The sequence below is a fragment of the Ranitomeya imitator genome, chromosome 1 (genome assembly GCF_032444005.1).
Source record: "Ranitomeya imitator isolate aRanImi1 chromosome 1, aRanImi1.pri, whole genome shotgun sequence".
In the NCBI taxonomy this organism is placed as follows: domain Eukaryota; kingdom Metazoa; phylum Chordata; class Amphibia; order Anura; family Dendrobatidae; genus Ranitomeya; species Ranitomeya imitator.
In genome coordinates, this window is record NC_091282.1 from 659,336,446 (window position 1) to 659,351,891 (window position 15,446).

At 41.8% G+C, this 15,446-nt stretch overlaps 1 protein-coding gene across 2 annotated transcripts; it reads right to left on the bottom strand.

The window, feature by feature from the left end:
• Nucleotides 1-233: 233 nt before the first annotated feature.
• Nucleotides 234-11,972, bottom strand: TMEM79 (transmembrane protein 79). Of its 2 annotated transcripts, none has more exons than XM_069728813.1 (4): nt 11,842-11,972; nt 1,571-2,731; nt 1,202-1,415; nt 234-1,002 (listed from the first exon to the last, which is right to left on the bottom strand). In XM_069728813.1, exons 2-4 carry the CDS (start codon nt 2,595-2,597, stop codon nt 834-836), a joined length of 1,410 nt encoding a protein of 469 aa, XP_069584914.1. In that variant the 5' UTR covers nt 2,598-2,731; nt 11,842-11,972; the 3' UTR covers nt 234-833. The 2 variants fall into 2 exon arrangements, with proteins under 2 accessions (XP_069584914.1, XP_069584912.1); XM_069728811.1 differs by having other exon boundaries at nt 11,807-11,893.
• Between the last annotated feature and the right edge of the window lie 3,474 nt (nt 11,973-15,446).

Sequence of the window (15,446 nt, forward strand, 5' to 3'; positions counted from 1 at the left end):
ACCACTGATCTCTAGTGATGGATAGGAGGCATTCTCAGTGATGTCACCGCTGATCTCTAGTGATGGATAGGAGGCATTCTCAGTGATGTCACCGCTGATCTCTAGTGATGGATAGGCATCATTCCCAATGATGTTACCGCTGATCTCTAGTGATGGATAGGAGGCATTCTCAATTATGTCAACGCTGATCTCTGGCATTCCCATTCCGTTGGGATAGTAATAACACTCATTCATCACAATTATAATAACATTTTATTAACAAATGATCAGAAGGCTCCTAATAAATAACTGTAGTGACGTCGTCTGAAGAGAATTTTCTCATTTATGTAAAACTAGTGCAATATATCTACTACAGAACGGAAGAAAGACCACCGCAAACCTAGCATGCCAGAGCATCAGGACCACCACAGAACAAATGGTAGGCAAAGAACACAGTTGCCTTCAGTGAAAGTGTTAGTTACTGTCGTAACCTGCAATTTTCTTAAGTTTTTTAACAATTCAAATCCCAAAATCCGAAGTTCCGCGAATCAGCATACATAACTGGTCATGAGATATCCGCAACCACCCGTTCAAGATCTATTTACCCATAATGACAGTCATGCTAGGTGGCGGAGCATTTTACTAGTGACTAGATGGTGCCATCTTCCTATTAAGGAAGACTGTGTAAGTGTTTGTAGGCAGTGACTGTAGGAAGTCCCTATCCAAATGTCCTAAAACCTGCAGTAGTGTTCATTCGTCAAAGACTTACTATCAGCCATCATCCTCGCCACCTAACGTGAGGAAGTGGTGAAGAGGACAATGGCAAACATCTAATAGTGACCATGGATCTGCCATCAATGCTGGGGTACGACTCTGTTACCCAAAAAGACCATTTTTTCTGGCTCAATAACAAACATGAAATAGAGATTGCAGATCATCATGCTGAGCAGCGGCAGGAATGTCAGGCCATAACCGAAGCCACGGAAGGATCGCCCGACGGCAAAGGAGAGCCAATAAATCAGCCTGTAACATGGACAGAAAACAAAAAGGGGAAAAGATTTATTAAGTTATGCTCAACTGTACAGAAAAATAAAAGGTATGACTCAGTCATCAATTTACAACGCAATTCAATCGATGGGCTATTGTTAATTACATTCCTAATTATAACCAGGAAAGACGATGAATGTAAGTCACCCATGTGTCAAGAAGGGAAAGGACTTACTGGGATAAAGAGAAGAGACAGGTGAGGAGCGGTATGAACTTCAGCTGCTGCTGGGGCAGGTAGGTGGCCAGCACCGAGAGGTTGAAGAAGAACAAGACAAAAAGAAAGGTGCCCTGCTTCACAAACCGACGGTGTATTGTTACTTCTCGCTCCTTGGGTTTAAATGGATCATAGGAAGAAGCACAAAGACGCGAAACCCCATGGATCATAACACCTGAATAGGAAAGAGATGGCAAAACAGACAATTTATGGTCTTCGTGGAGAAATAATGCCATAATACAAAGGCAATAAACAGATTGTAACCACAGCCTTGTGTGTTCAGAATATACCCATTGGTGTAAAGAACATTTGGCAGGAATATTTCCTTACCCAGAACGATGGGGAATGAGGCGAAGGCTGAGCACCGTAAGGTGTACACGAGTCTGGACGGCACATCTGGTATGAGCGGAGCATCGAAAGGCAACCAAGCATACGCTGCATACAGCAAGGCTGGGAAAATAACCATGGACAGCACAAAGGATCCCACAACTTTCAGGCAGGTCAAGTGACACAGGCAGAGCCCTGGTTGTTCAGGCTCCCTCTCCACAGATCTCCGGGTGAGACGAATTAAGGGCTCACTCTCGGGATCTCCTTTTTCCACGTCCACATTTTCACACAGATCCAAACTGACATTCTTCTTCTGCTCCTGATAAGGTGGGTGTTCTACAAAAAAAGCAGCTCTGATGACCACCTGTGAGGTATTATCCTCCTCCTGCTTCCCCTTAAGGTCTTCACTGGGGTCGTACAAGCCAGCATTGCTCAACCTCGCGATACACTCAGGTGCTCGCTTGTCATCAGGGTAGGGCAGGGTCACCTGGGCATCTTCATACTTGGTACCCACAAAATCGTCTTCAGAGAAGTTTGTGCGTCTTGAAGTCTCTGAGCCACTTCTGAGAGACTTCTCATCATCACTAGTGACATCGGCATCTTCCTTCTCCTCCTCATCCAGTGCCATCTCTGTACCATTCTCGCACATATTCATGTAGTTCTCCACACATTCCTTGCATAGACACGTTGGATTGCTCTGTTTTCGACAATTTTGCGGCAACGAGGGCAGAGTCTTGTCTAAGTAGTTGGTAGGTGGGTCGTTATTCTCTTGATGTTGACTGTCCTGCACATCATTCCCGTCACTTTTGTCTTCTGGGGTTTTTTTCTCCTCGTCTTCTGTAACTTCAGATTTCGTATTTTCGGTGGGATCTCCATCTTCAGACGTGTTCTTTAGGACATCCAGTTCATAAAAGCCGACACTTCGAACCTTTTTCTCTGGAGTCTTTTGCAAAGTGAGAAAGTCTACAGAATCAATCCCCCTCTCCTCTATAGAGTCCAGCTTTGGGATGACATTCTGAGTTTCGGACATTTTTTTCTTCTTAATGTTTACAGCAGGTCATAAAGACATTTACACCGCAAGTGCTGACACATCTGACATGTCCTAGGACAATTCCCAAAGGTTATTATGTCCCAATTCTCAATGATTTCTTCACAGCAGCTAAACTGGTAATAAAACAAGAGGAGGAAATAATTAGATATTCCTGAATTACATGCACTAATTTACAACATGGCATCATGCACCAACTCCAGTCACAGCTGATATTATCAGGTTTGATTGTGAATGTTCTTACTATGATAGGACAAGATGGAGCGCAGAGGTTATAATAGGAGAAGTCATAGGGCGACTCCTCTCAGCATGTTTCCACAACATTGCCCCCTATATACCAAAATGTACCTATTGCCCCTATGTGTAAGAATATAACTACTATAACACTGCTCCTATTTACAAGAATATAACTACTAGAATACTGCTCCTATGTACAAGAATATAACTACTATAATACTGCCCCTATGTACAAAAATAGAACTACTATAATACTGCCTCCTATGTACAAGAATATAACTACTATAACACTGCTCCTATGTACAAGAATAACTACTATAATTCTGCTCCCTATGTACAAGAATATAACTACAATAATACTGCTCCTATGTACAAGAATATAACTACAATAATACTGCTCCTATGTACAAGAATATAACTACTACAATACTGCTCCTATGTACAAGAATATAACTACTACAATACTGCTCCTATGTACAAGAATATAACTACAATAATACTGCTCCTATGTACAAGAATATAACTACTATAATACTGCTCCTATGTACAAGAATATAACTACTATAATACTGCTCCTATGTACAAGAATATAACTACTATAATACTTCTCCCTATGTACAAGAATATAACTACTATAATACTGCTCCTATGTACAAGAATATAACTACTATAATTCTGATCCCTATGTACAAGAATATAACTACTATAATACTGCCCCTATGTACAAAAATATAACTACTATCATACTGCTCCCTATGTACAAGAATATAGCTACTATAATACTGCTCCCTATGTATAAGAATCTAACTACTGTAATACTGCCCCTATGTACAATAATATAAGTTCTATAATACTGCCCCTACGTACAAAGTATATAACTACTATAATACTGCTCGTATGTACAAGAATATTACTACTATATTACTGCTCCTATATACAAGAATATAACTACTATAATACTTCTCCTATGTACAAGAATATAACTACTATAATACTGCTCCTATATACACAAGAATATAAATATAATACTGCTCCTATATACAAGAAGATAACTACTATAATACTGCCCCCTATGTACAAGAATATAACTACTATAATACTGTTCCTATATACAATATAACTACTATAATACTGCTCCTATGTACAGGAATATAACTACTATAATACTGCCCCCTATGTACAAGAATATAACTACTATAATACTGTTCCTATATACAATATAACTACTATAATACTGCTCCTATGTACAGGAATATAACTACTATAATACTGCTCCAATGTACAAGAATATAACTACTATAATACTGCTCCTATGTACAAGAATATAACTACTATAATACCGCTCCTATGTATAAGAATATAACTATAATACTGCTCCTATATACAAGAATATAACCACTATAATACTGCTCCCAACGTACAAGAATATAGCTACTATAATTCTGCTCCCTATTATTATGATAGCGCCATTTATTCCATGGCGCTTTACATGTGAGGAGGGGTATACATAATAAAACAAGTACAATAATCTTGAACAATACAAGTCACAACTGGTACAGGAGGAGAGAGGACCCTGCCCGCAAGGGCTCACAATCTACAAGGGATGGGTGAGGATACAGTAGGTAGGGTAGAGCTGGGTAGAGCTTGTACATAGTCCCTATGTACAAGAATATAACTACTATAATACTGCTCCTATGTAAAGGAATATAACTACTATAATACTGCCCCCTATGTACAAGAATATAACTACTATAATACTGCTCCTATGTACAAGAATATAACTACTATAATACTGCTCCTATGTACAAGAATATAACTACTATAATACTGCTCCTATGTAAAAGAATATAACTACTATAATACTGCCCCTATGTACAAGAATATAACTACTATAATACTGCTCCCTATGTACAAGAATATAACTACTATAATACTGCTCCTATGTACAAGAATATAACTAGTATAATACTGCTCCTATGTACAAGAATATAACTACTATAATACTGCTCCTATGTACAAGAATATAACTACTATAATACTGCCCCTATGTACAAGAATATAACTACTATAATACTGCTCCTATGTACAAGAATATAACTAGTATAATACTGCTCCTATGTACAAGAATATAACTACTATAATACTGCTCGTATGTACAAGAATATTACTACTATATTACTGCTCTCTATGGAGAAGAATATAACTATTATAATACTGCTCCTATGTACAATAATATAACTACTATAATTCTGCTTCCTATGTACAAGAATATAACTACTATAATACTGCTCCTATATACAAGAATATAACTACTATAATACTGCTCCTATGTACAAGAATATAACTACTATAATACTGCTCCTATATACAAGAATATAAATATAATACTGCTCCTATATACAAGATGATAACTACTATAATACTGCCCCCTATGTACAAGAATATAACTACTATAATACTGCTCCTATGTACAAGAATATAACTACTATAATACTGGTCCTATATACAAGAATATAAATATAATACTGCTCCTATATACAACAAAATAACTACTATAATACTGCTCCTATGTACAAGAATATAACTACTATAATACTGCTCCTATGTACAAGAATATAACTACTATAATACTGCTCCTATGTACAAGAATAACTACTATAATACTGCTCCCTATGTACAAGAATATAACTACAATAATACTGCTCCTATGTACAAGAATATAACTACAATAATACTGCTCCTATGTACAAGAATATAGCTACTATAATACTGCTCCCTATGTACAAGAATATAACTACTATAATACTGCTCCTATGTATAAGAATCTAACTGCTGTAATACTGCCCCTATGTACAATAATATAAGTTCTATAATACTGCCCCTATGTACAATGTATATAACTACTATAATACTGCTCGTATGTACAAGAATATTACTACTATATTACTGCTCTCTATGGACAATATAACTATTATAATACTGCTCCTATGTACAAGAATATAACTACTATAATACTGCCCCTATGTACAAGAATATAACTACTATAATACTGCTCCTATGTACAAGAATATAACTACTATAATACTGCTCCTATGTAAAAGAATATAACTACTATAATACTGCCCCTATGTACAAGAATATAACTACTATAATACTGCTCCCTATGTACAAGAATATAACTACTATAATACTGCTCCTATGTACAAGAATATAACTAGTATAATACTGCTCCTATGTACAAGAATATAACTACTATAATACTGCCCCTATGTACAAGAATATAACTACTATAATACTGCTCCTATGTACAAGAATATAACTAGTATAATACTGCTCCTATGTACAAGAATATAACTACTATAATACTGCTCGTATGTACAAGAATATTACTACTATATTACTGCTCTCTATGGAGAAGAATATAACTATTATAATACTGCTCCTATGTACAATAATATAACTACTATAATTCTGCTTCCTATGTACAAGAATATAACTACTATAATACTGCTCCTATATACAAGAATATAACTACTATAATACTGCTCCTATGTACAAGAATATAACTACTATAATACTGCTCCTATATACAAGAATATAAATATAATACTGCTCCTATATACAAGATGATAACTACTATAATACTGCCCCCTATGTACAAGAATATAACTACTATAATACTGGTCCTATATACAAGAATATAAATATAATACTGCTCCTATATACAAGATGATAACTACTATAATACTGCCCCCTATGTACAAGAATATAACTACTATAATACTGGTCCTATATACAAGATTATAAATATAATACTGCTCCTATATACAACAAAATAACTACTATAATACTGCTCCTATGTACAAGAATATAACTACTATAATACTGCTCCTATGTACAAGAATATAACTACTATAATACTGCTCCTATGTACAAGAATAACTACTATAATACTGCTCCCTATGTACAAGAATATAACTACAATAATACTGCTCCTATGTACAAGAATATAACTACAATAATACTGCTCCTATGTACAAGAATATAGCTACTATAATACTGCTCCCTATGTACAAGAATATAACTACTATAATACTGCTCCTATGTATAAGAATCTAACTGCTGTAATACTGCCCCTATGTACAATAATATAAGTTCTATAATACTGCCCCTATGTACAATGTATATAACTACTATAATACTGCTCGTATGTACAAGAATATTACTACTATATTACTGCTCTCTATGGACAATATAACTATTATAATACTGCTCCTATGTACAAGAATATAACTACTATAATACTGCCCCTATGTACAAGAATATAACTACTATAATACTGCTCCTATGTACAAGAATATAACTACTATAATACTGCTCCTATGTACAAGAATATAACTACTATAATACCGCTCCTATATACAAGAATATAAATATAATACTGCTCCTATATACAAGATGATAACTACTATAATACTGCCCCCTATGTACAAGAATATAACTACTATAATACTGCTCCTATGTACAAGAATATAACTACTATAATACCGCTCCTATATACAAGAATATAAATATAATACTGCTCCTATATACAAGATGATAACTACAAGAATACTGCCCCCTATGTACAAGAATGTAACTACTATAATACTGCTCCTATGTACAAGAATATAACTACTATAATACCGCTCCTATGTACAAGAATATAACTACTATAATACCGCTCCTATATACAAGAATATAAATATAATACTGCTCCTATATACAAGATGATAACTACAATAATACTGCCCCCTATGTACAAGAATATAACTACTATAATACTGCTCCTATGTACAAGAATATAACTACTATAATACCGCTCCTATATACAAGAATATAAATATAATACTGCTCCTATATACAAGATGATAACTACAATAATACTGCCCCCTATGTACAAGAATATAACTACTATAATACTGCTCCTATGTACAAGAATATAACTACTATAATACCGCTCCTATGTACAAGAATATAACTACTATAATACCGCTCCTATATACAAGAATATAAATATAATACTGCTCCTATATACAAGATGATAACTACTATAATACTGCCCCCTATGTACAAGAAAATAACTACTATAATACTGCTCCCTATGTACAAGAATATAACTACTATAATACTGCTCCTATGTATAAGAATCTAACTACTGTAATACTGCCCCTATGTACAATAATATAAGTTCTAGAATACTGCCCCTATGTACAAAGTATATAACTACTATAATACTGCTCGTATGTACAAGAATATTACTACTATATTACTGCTCTCTATGGACAAGAATATAACTATTATAATACTGCCCCTATGTACAAGAATATAACTACTATAATACTGCTCCTATATACAAGAATATAAATATAATACTGCTCCTATATACAAGATGATAATTACTATAATACTGCCCCCTATGTACAAGAATATAACTACTATAATACTTCCTTCTCCTATGTACAAGAATATAACTACTATAATACTGCTCCTATGTACAAGAATATAACTACTATAATACTGCTCCTATATACAAGAATATAAATATAATACTGCTCCTATATACAAGATGATAACTACTATAATACTCCCCCTATGTACAAGAATATAACTACTATAATACTGCTCCTATATACAAGAATATAACTACTATAATACTGCTCCTATGTACAAGAATATAACTACTATAATACTACTCCTATATACAAGAATATAAATATAATACTGCTCCTATATACAAGAAGATAGCTACTATAATACTGCCCCCATGTACAAGAATATAACTACTATAATACTGCTCCTATATACAAGAACATAACTACTATAATACTGCTCCTATGTACAAGAATATAACTACTATAATACTGCTCCTATGTACAAGAATATAACTACTATAATACTGCTCCTATGTACAAGAATATAACTACTATAATACTGCCCTATGTACAAGAATATAACTACTACTAGATGGTGGCCCGATTGTAATGCATCGGGTATTCTAGAACAGGGGTCCCCAACTCCAGTCCTCAAGGCCCACCAACAGGTCATGTTTTCAGGATTTCCTTAGTCTTGCCCAGGTAATAATTGCATCACCTGTGCAATGCAAAGGAAATCCTGAAAACATGACCTGTTGGTGGGCCTTGAGGACTGGAGTTGGGGACCCCTGTTCTAGAATATGCATGTCCACGTAGTATATTGCCCAGCCACGTAGTATATTGCCTAGCCACGTAGTATATTGCCCAGCCACGCCAAGTAGTATATTGCCCAGCCACATAGTATATAGCCCAGTGACGTAGTATATTGCCCAGCCACATAGTATATTACCCAGTTAGTATATTGCCCAGTGACGTAGTATATTGCCCAGCCACGTAGTATATTGCCCAGTTACGTAGTATATTGCCCAGTGACGTAGTATATTGCCCAGTGACGTAGAATATTGCCCAGTGACGTAGTATACAGAACAGAGCCACACAGTATATTGGCCAGTCACGTACTATATTGCCCAGCTACGTAGTATATTGCCCAGTTACGTAGTATATTGCCCAGTGACGTAGTATACAGCACATAGCCACGTAGTATATTGCCCAGCCACGTAGTATATTGGCCAGCTACGTAGTATATTGCCCAGTTACGTAGTATATTGCCCAGTGACGTAGTATACAGCACAGAGCCATGTAGTATATTGCACAGCGAAGTAGTATACAGCACAGAGCCACGTAGTATATTGCCCAGCCACGTAGTATATTGGCCAGTCACGTAGTATATTGCCCAGCTACGTAGTATATTGCCCAGTTACGTAGTATATTGCCCAGTGACGTAGTATACAGCACAGAGCCATGTAGTATATTGCACAGTGACGTAGTATACAGCACAGAGCCACGTAGTATATTGCCCAGCCACGTAGTATATTGGCCAGTCACGTAGTATATTGCCCAGCTAAGTAGTATATTGCCCAGCCACGTATGTCACAGGTTAAAAAATAAACATATACTCACCTTCCGAGGGCCAATTGTAGTTCGGTCACATGACCGTGACGTCATGGCAGGTCCTTCTCGCGGACCTGTGATGACGTCTCGGTCACATGACTGTGACGTCATGGCAGGTCGTTCTTGCGCAGGCTCTGTGATGACGTCGTGGTCACATGACCGTGATGTCATGGCAGGTCCTTTTCGTGCAGGCGCGCAGGGCCTGTGATGACGTCGCGGTCACATGACCGTGATGTCATGGCAGGTCCTTCTCGCGCAGGGCCTGTGATGACGTCGCGCTCACATGACCGTGACGTCATGGCAGGTCCTTCTCCCATACCATCCTTGGCACCGGAACCTACCGGAGGTCACCAGTGCGTCGCGAAAGATGAGTATATAATGATTTGTTATTTTTTTAAAATTATTTTTAACATTAGATGTTTTTACTATTGACGCTGCATAGGCAGCATCAATAGTAAAAACTTGGGTCACACAGGGTTAATAGCGGCGGTAACGGAGTGAGTTACCCGCGGCATAACGCGGTCCGTTAGTGCTGGCATTAACCCTGTGTGAGCGGTAACTGCGGGGAGTATGGAGCGGGCGCCGACTGCAGGGGAGTAGGGAGGGACTAATCGGACTGTGGCCGTCGCTGATTGGTCGCGGCAGCCATGACAGGCAGCTGGCGAGACTAATCAGCGACTTGGATTCCAACCAGACAGGCCGCGACCAATGAATATCCGTGACAGACAGAAAGACGGTAGTGACCCTAATACTGCTCCTATGTACAAGAATATAACTACTATAATACTGCTCCTATGTACAGGAATATTATTACTATTAGGCCGGGGTCACACTTGCGATTGCAATGTGAGAAACTCGCATGAGTCTCTCGCTTCAATACCCGGCACTGCCGCCGGCACTCAGGACCGTAGTGTGTGGTTGCATGTATTTCTATGCAGCCGCACGCTGCGGTCCACAGTGTCGGGTATTGAGGTGCGTGTTTCTCGCATAGCACTGACTAGTGTGCCCCGGCCTAACACTGCTCCTGTGTACAATAATATAGCTACTATACACATCGTCTATAAGCTTTTCCCCTGAACTCATATCCTCCTCCTTATTATATGTAATTATCTTGATGATGTTAGAAGCTTGATTAAGAGCTGGAAACTGCCTCCTGTCATAGGGATGCTATTTTCTGATTCATACAGAAGCGGAGCTAGAACTCTTGGTGCTGCAATCCAAACCAAAGAAAGGCATCATTATGCTGAAGAAGACTTACCACACCTTAGTAATAAAGAGTCTGTGCATCTTTAATTATAATCTAATAATCTTAACATTTCCTGTTAATGTGATGGGATAGTGAGGCCCTGCTGATTGGAGGGGACCCTCCACTGATCCTATCTGTGATAAGATACCTGCTGATGGATTTGCAAATCAATTAGAGAGAATTTACATATTTTTGGGAGTAGATCCTGTACTATCATATGAGGAAACTACCTTTTTTGGGGCTAAAATTTTCTACTGTTTTCAAGACTGATTTGTGCAGTCTGTTGCACTTTTGGTATGTTACATATAATGTAAATGTCTGCGGCTCATTATTAGGAAAAATGTGACATGCGTGAGGTCATACCACTTTGCTCGAGAGACAGCTTCCTGCGGTAAACTGGTGTGACTGGTTGCTTATGGCACTCGGGGAAAAAAACCATAAGAAGTCCCATAGACGAGAAATAATCCCTTATGATCAGCGGCCAAAAGACACTTCGATACAAGGCGAACATCACTAGATCTGGAATATTTTGCCTTGACATCTACAGTTCTTTTTGTTACTTGCCATAAGCAGCAGACACTTCCGTTGCCACTGAATATGTTGAAAGCCACCAGCGGCCATAACCTGCGACTGTCAGCAGTATCCTCCTGGCCTCTACAGATCTATAGTCTTAGGTGACCTACCTCATCCCCAGCCAGAGCGCCGGCTGCCAGCTCACCTTCCTTCCTGCAACAGCCCCTTCAATAACCAAGCACTTCCGCTTATTTACCTGCTGAGGTGTGTGGAAAGGGCCGGGCCACGGCTCAGGGAGGCCGGGCCATTACGTTTAACCCTTTCTTACCTGCAGGAGTGGAGAGAAATAAACAGAAGTGAACACATCTAATAATGAAGGTAGCCATCACAATAGAAGCAGCCCACATCACCCTCCTCCCCTGGGTCCACACAATCCCTGATATAAAGCACTCCTTCTCCAAAGACAACAAATGCAAACAAGAGGAATCAGTGACAGGAGGTCACCAGAGGGGGGAGATTCAAATTATGCAACCTGCAGGGGAAGCTGAGGAAGTCACTTGTAGGAGGCAAAGAGGAGCTCAACCAGCGGGTTCAGTCAACCAGAGGGGGGAGGCCGGCAGGAGGTCAACCTGCAGGGGAAGGCTGGCAGGAGGTCAACCAAGACATTAACCCCCTGCACTGTATACCCCACCCCCCACAGCATACTTCCTGGTCCATGTCACCCCCCCCCCCCCCCCCCCGGGACATGTTGCACCCCCACACTATATACTCCAAAGCCCATGTTACCCTCCCCCACCCCTCAGCACTGCATACACTCCGGTCCACGTTACACCCTCCCCCCCCTCACTGTATACCTCCCAGGACATGTTACCCCCTGTATTGTATACTCATTGGTCCATATTACCCCCCCCCCCCCCGCACTGTATACTCCCCGGTCCATATTACCCCCTGAACTGTATACACCCCCTGGTCCATGTTACCCCCCCCCCCCCCCCACACTGTATACTCCCCGGTCCATGTTACCTCCGCACTGTATACTCCACGATCAATGCTATCACCCCATACACTGTATACTCCCCGGTCCATGTTACCCCCCCTTCCCCCCCGTATACTCCTCGCTACATTTTAGCCCCCTCACTGTATACTCCCCGGTCCATGTTACCCCCCGCACTGTATACTCCCGGATCCATTTTAGCCCCTGGACTGTATACTCCCGGTCCATGTTACCCCCCACTGTATACTCCCTGGACCATGTTACACCTCGCACTGTATACTCCCCGATCCATGTTCCCCCCCGTATACTCCCCGCTATATTTTACCCCCCGTATACTCCCCGCTACATTTTACCCCCCTCACTGTATACTCCCCGGTCTATGTTACCCCCCCGCACTGTATACTCCCCGGTCCATGTTACCCCCCGCACTGTATACTCCCGGATCCATTTTAGCCCCTGGACTGTATACTCCCGGTCCATGTTACCCCCCGCACTGTATACTCCACGGACCATGTTACACCTCGCACTGTATACTCCCCGGTCCATGTTACCCCCCACACTGTATACTCCCCGATCCATGTTCCCCCCCGTATACTCCCCGCTATATTTTACCCCCCGTATACTCCCCGCTACATTTTACCCCCCTCACTGTATACTCCCCGGTCTATGTTACCCCCCCGCACTGTATACTCCCCGGTCCATGTTACCCCCCGCACTGTATACTCCCGGATCCATTTTAGCCCCTGGACTGTATACTCCCGGTCCATGTTACCCCCCGCACTGTATACTCCACGGACCATGTTACACCTCGCACTGTATACTCCCCGGTCCATGTTACCCCCCACACTGTATACTCCCCGATCCATGTTACCCCCCACACTGTATACTCCCCGGTCCATGTTACCCCCCACACTGTATACTCCCCGGTCCATGTTACCCCCCACACTGTATACTCCCCAGTCCATGTTACCTCCACACTGTATACTCCCCGATCAATGCTATCACCTCATACACTGTATACTCCCCGGTCCATGTTACCCCCCCCCCCGTATACTCCCCACTACATTTTACCCCCCTCACTGTATACTCCCCGGTCCATGTTACCCCCCGCACTGTATATTCCCGGATCCATTTTAGCCCCTGGACTGTATACTCCCGGTCCATGTTACCCCCCGCACTGTATACTCCCCGATCCATGTTACGCCCCCACTGTATACTCCCTGGTCCATATTACCCCCTGAACTGTATACACCCCCCTGGTCCATGTTACCCCCCCCCCCCAAAAGTACACTCCCCAATCCATGTTACCCCCCACGCTGTATACTCCCCGGTCCATGTTACCTCCGCACTGTATACTCCCCGATCAATGCTATCACCCCATACACTGTATACTCCCCGTCCATGTTAGCCACCTCCCCCCCCCCCCGTATACTCCCCGCTACATTTTACCCCCCCTCACTGTATACTCCCCGGTCGATGTTAACCCCCACCCCGCACTGTACACTCCCCGGTCCATGTTACCCCCCGCACTGTATACTCCCGGATCCATTTTAGCCCCTGGACTGTATACTCCCGGTCCATGTTACCCCCCGCACTGTATACTCCCCGGTCCATGTTACACCTCGCACTGTATACTCCCCGATCCATGTTACCCCCCACTGTATACTCCCCGGTCCATATTACCCCCTGAACTGTATACACCCCCCTGGTCCATGTTACCCCCCCCCCCCCAAAAAAAAAAAACTGTATACTCCCCAATCCATGTTACCCCCCACACTGTATACTCCCCGGTCCATGTTACCTCCGCACTGTATACTCCCCGATCAATGCTATCACCCCATACACCGTATACTCCCCGGTCGATCTTACCCCCCCGCACTGTATACTCCCGGATCCATTTTAGCCCCTGGACTGTATACTCCCGGTCCATGTTACCCCCCCGCACTGTATACTCCCAGATCCATGTTACCCCCCCACTGTATACTCCCCGGTCCATATTACCCCCCTGAACTGTATACACCCCCCTGGTCCATGTTACCCCCCCCCAAAAGTATACTCCCCAATCCATGTTACCCCCCCACACTGTATACTCCCCGATCAATGCTATCACCCCATACACTGTATACTCCCCGGTCCATGTTACCCCCCCCCCCCCGTATACTCCCCGCTACATTTTACCCCCCTCACTGTATACTCCCCGGTCGATGTTACCCCCCCCGTATACTCCCGGATCCATTTTAGCCCCTGGACTGTATACTCCCGGTCCATGTTACCCCCCACACTGTATACTCCCCGGTCCATGTTACACCTCACACTGTATGCTCCCCTATCCATGTTACCCCCCACACTGTATGCTCCCCGATCCATGTTACCCCCCACACTGTATACTCCCCGATCCATGTTACCCCCCACACTGTATACTCCCCGGTCCATGTTACACCCCACACTGTATACTCCCCGATCCATGTTACCCCCCACACTGTATACTCCCCGGTCCATGTTACCCCCCACTGTATACTCCCCGGTCCATTTTACCCCCTGAACTGTATACACCCCCCTGGTCCATGTTACCCCCCCCCCCCCCCCAAAAGTATACTCCCCAATCCATGTTACCCCCTACACTGTATACTCCCCGGTCCATGTTACCTCCGCACTGTATACTCCCCGATCAATGCTATCACCCCATACACTGTATACTCCCCGGTCCATGTTACACAATACCCCCCCCACCCCGGATTCTCCCCGCTACATTTTACCCCCCTCACTGTATACTCCCCGGTCGATGTTACCCCCCCGCACTGTATACTCCCGGATCC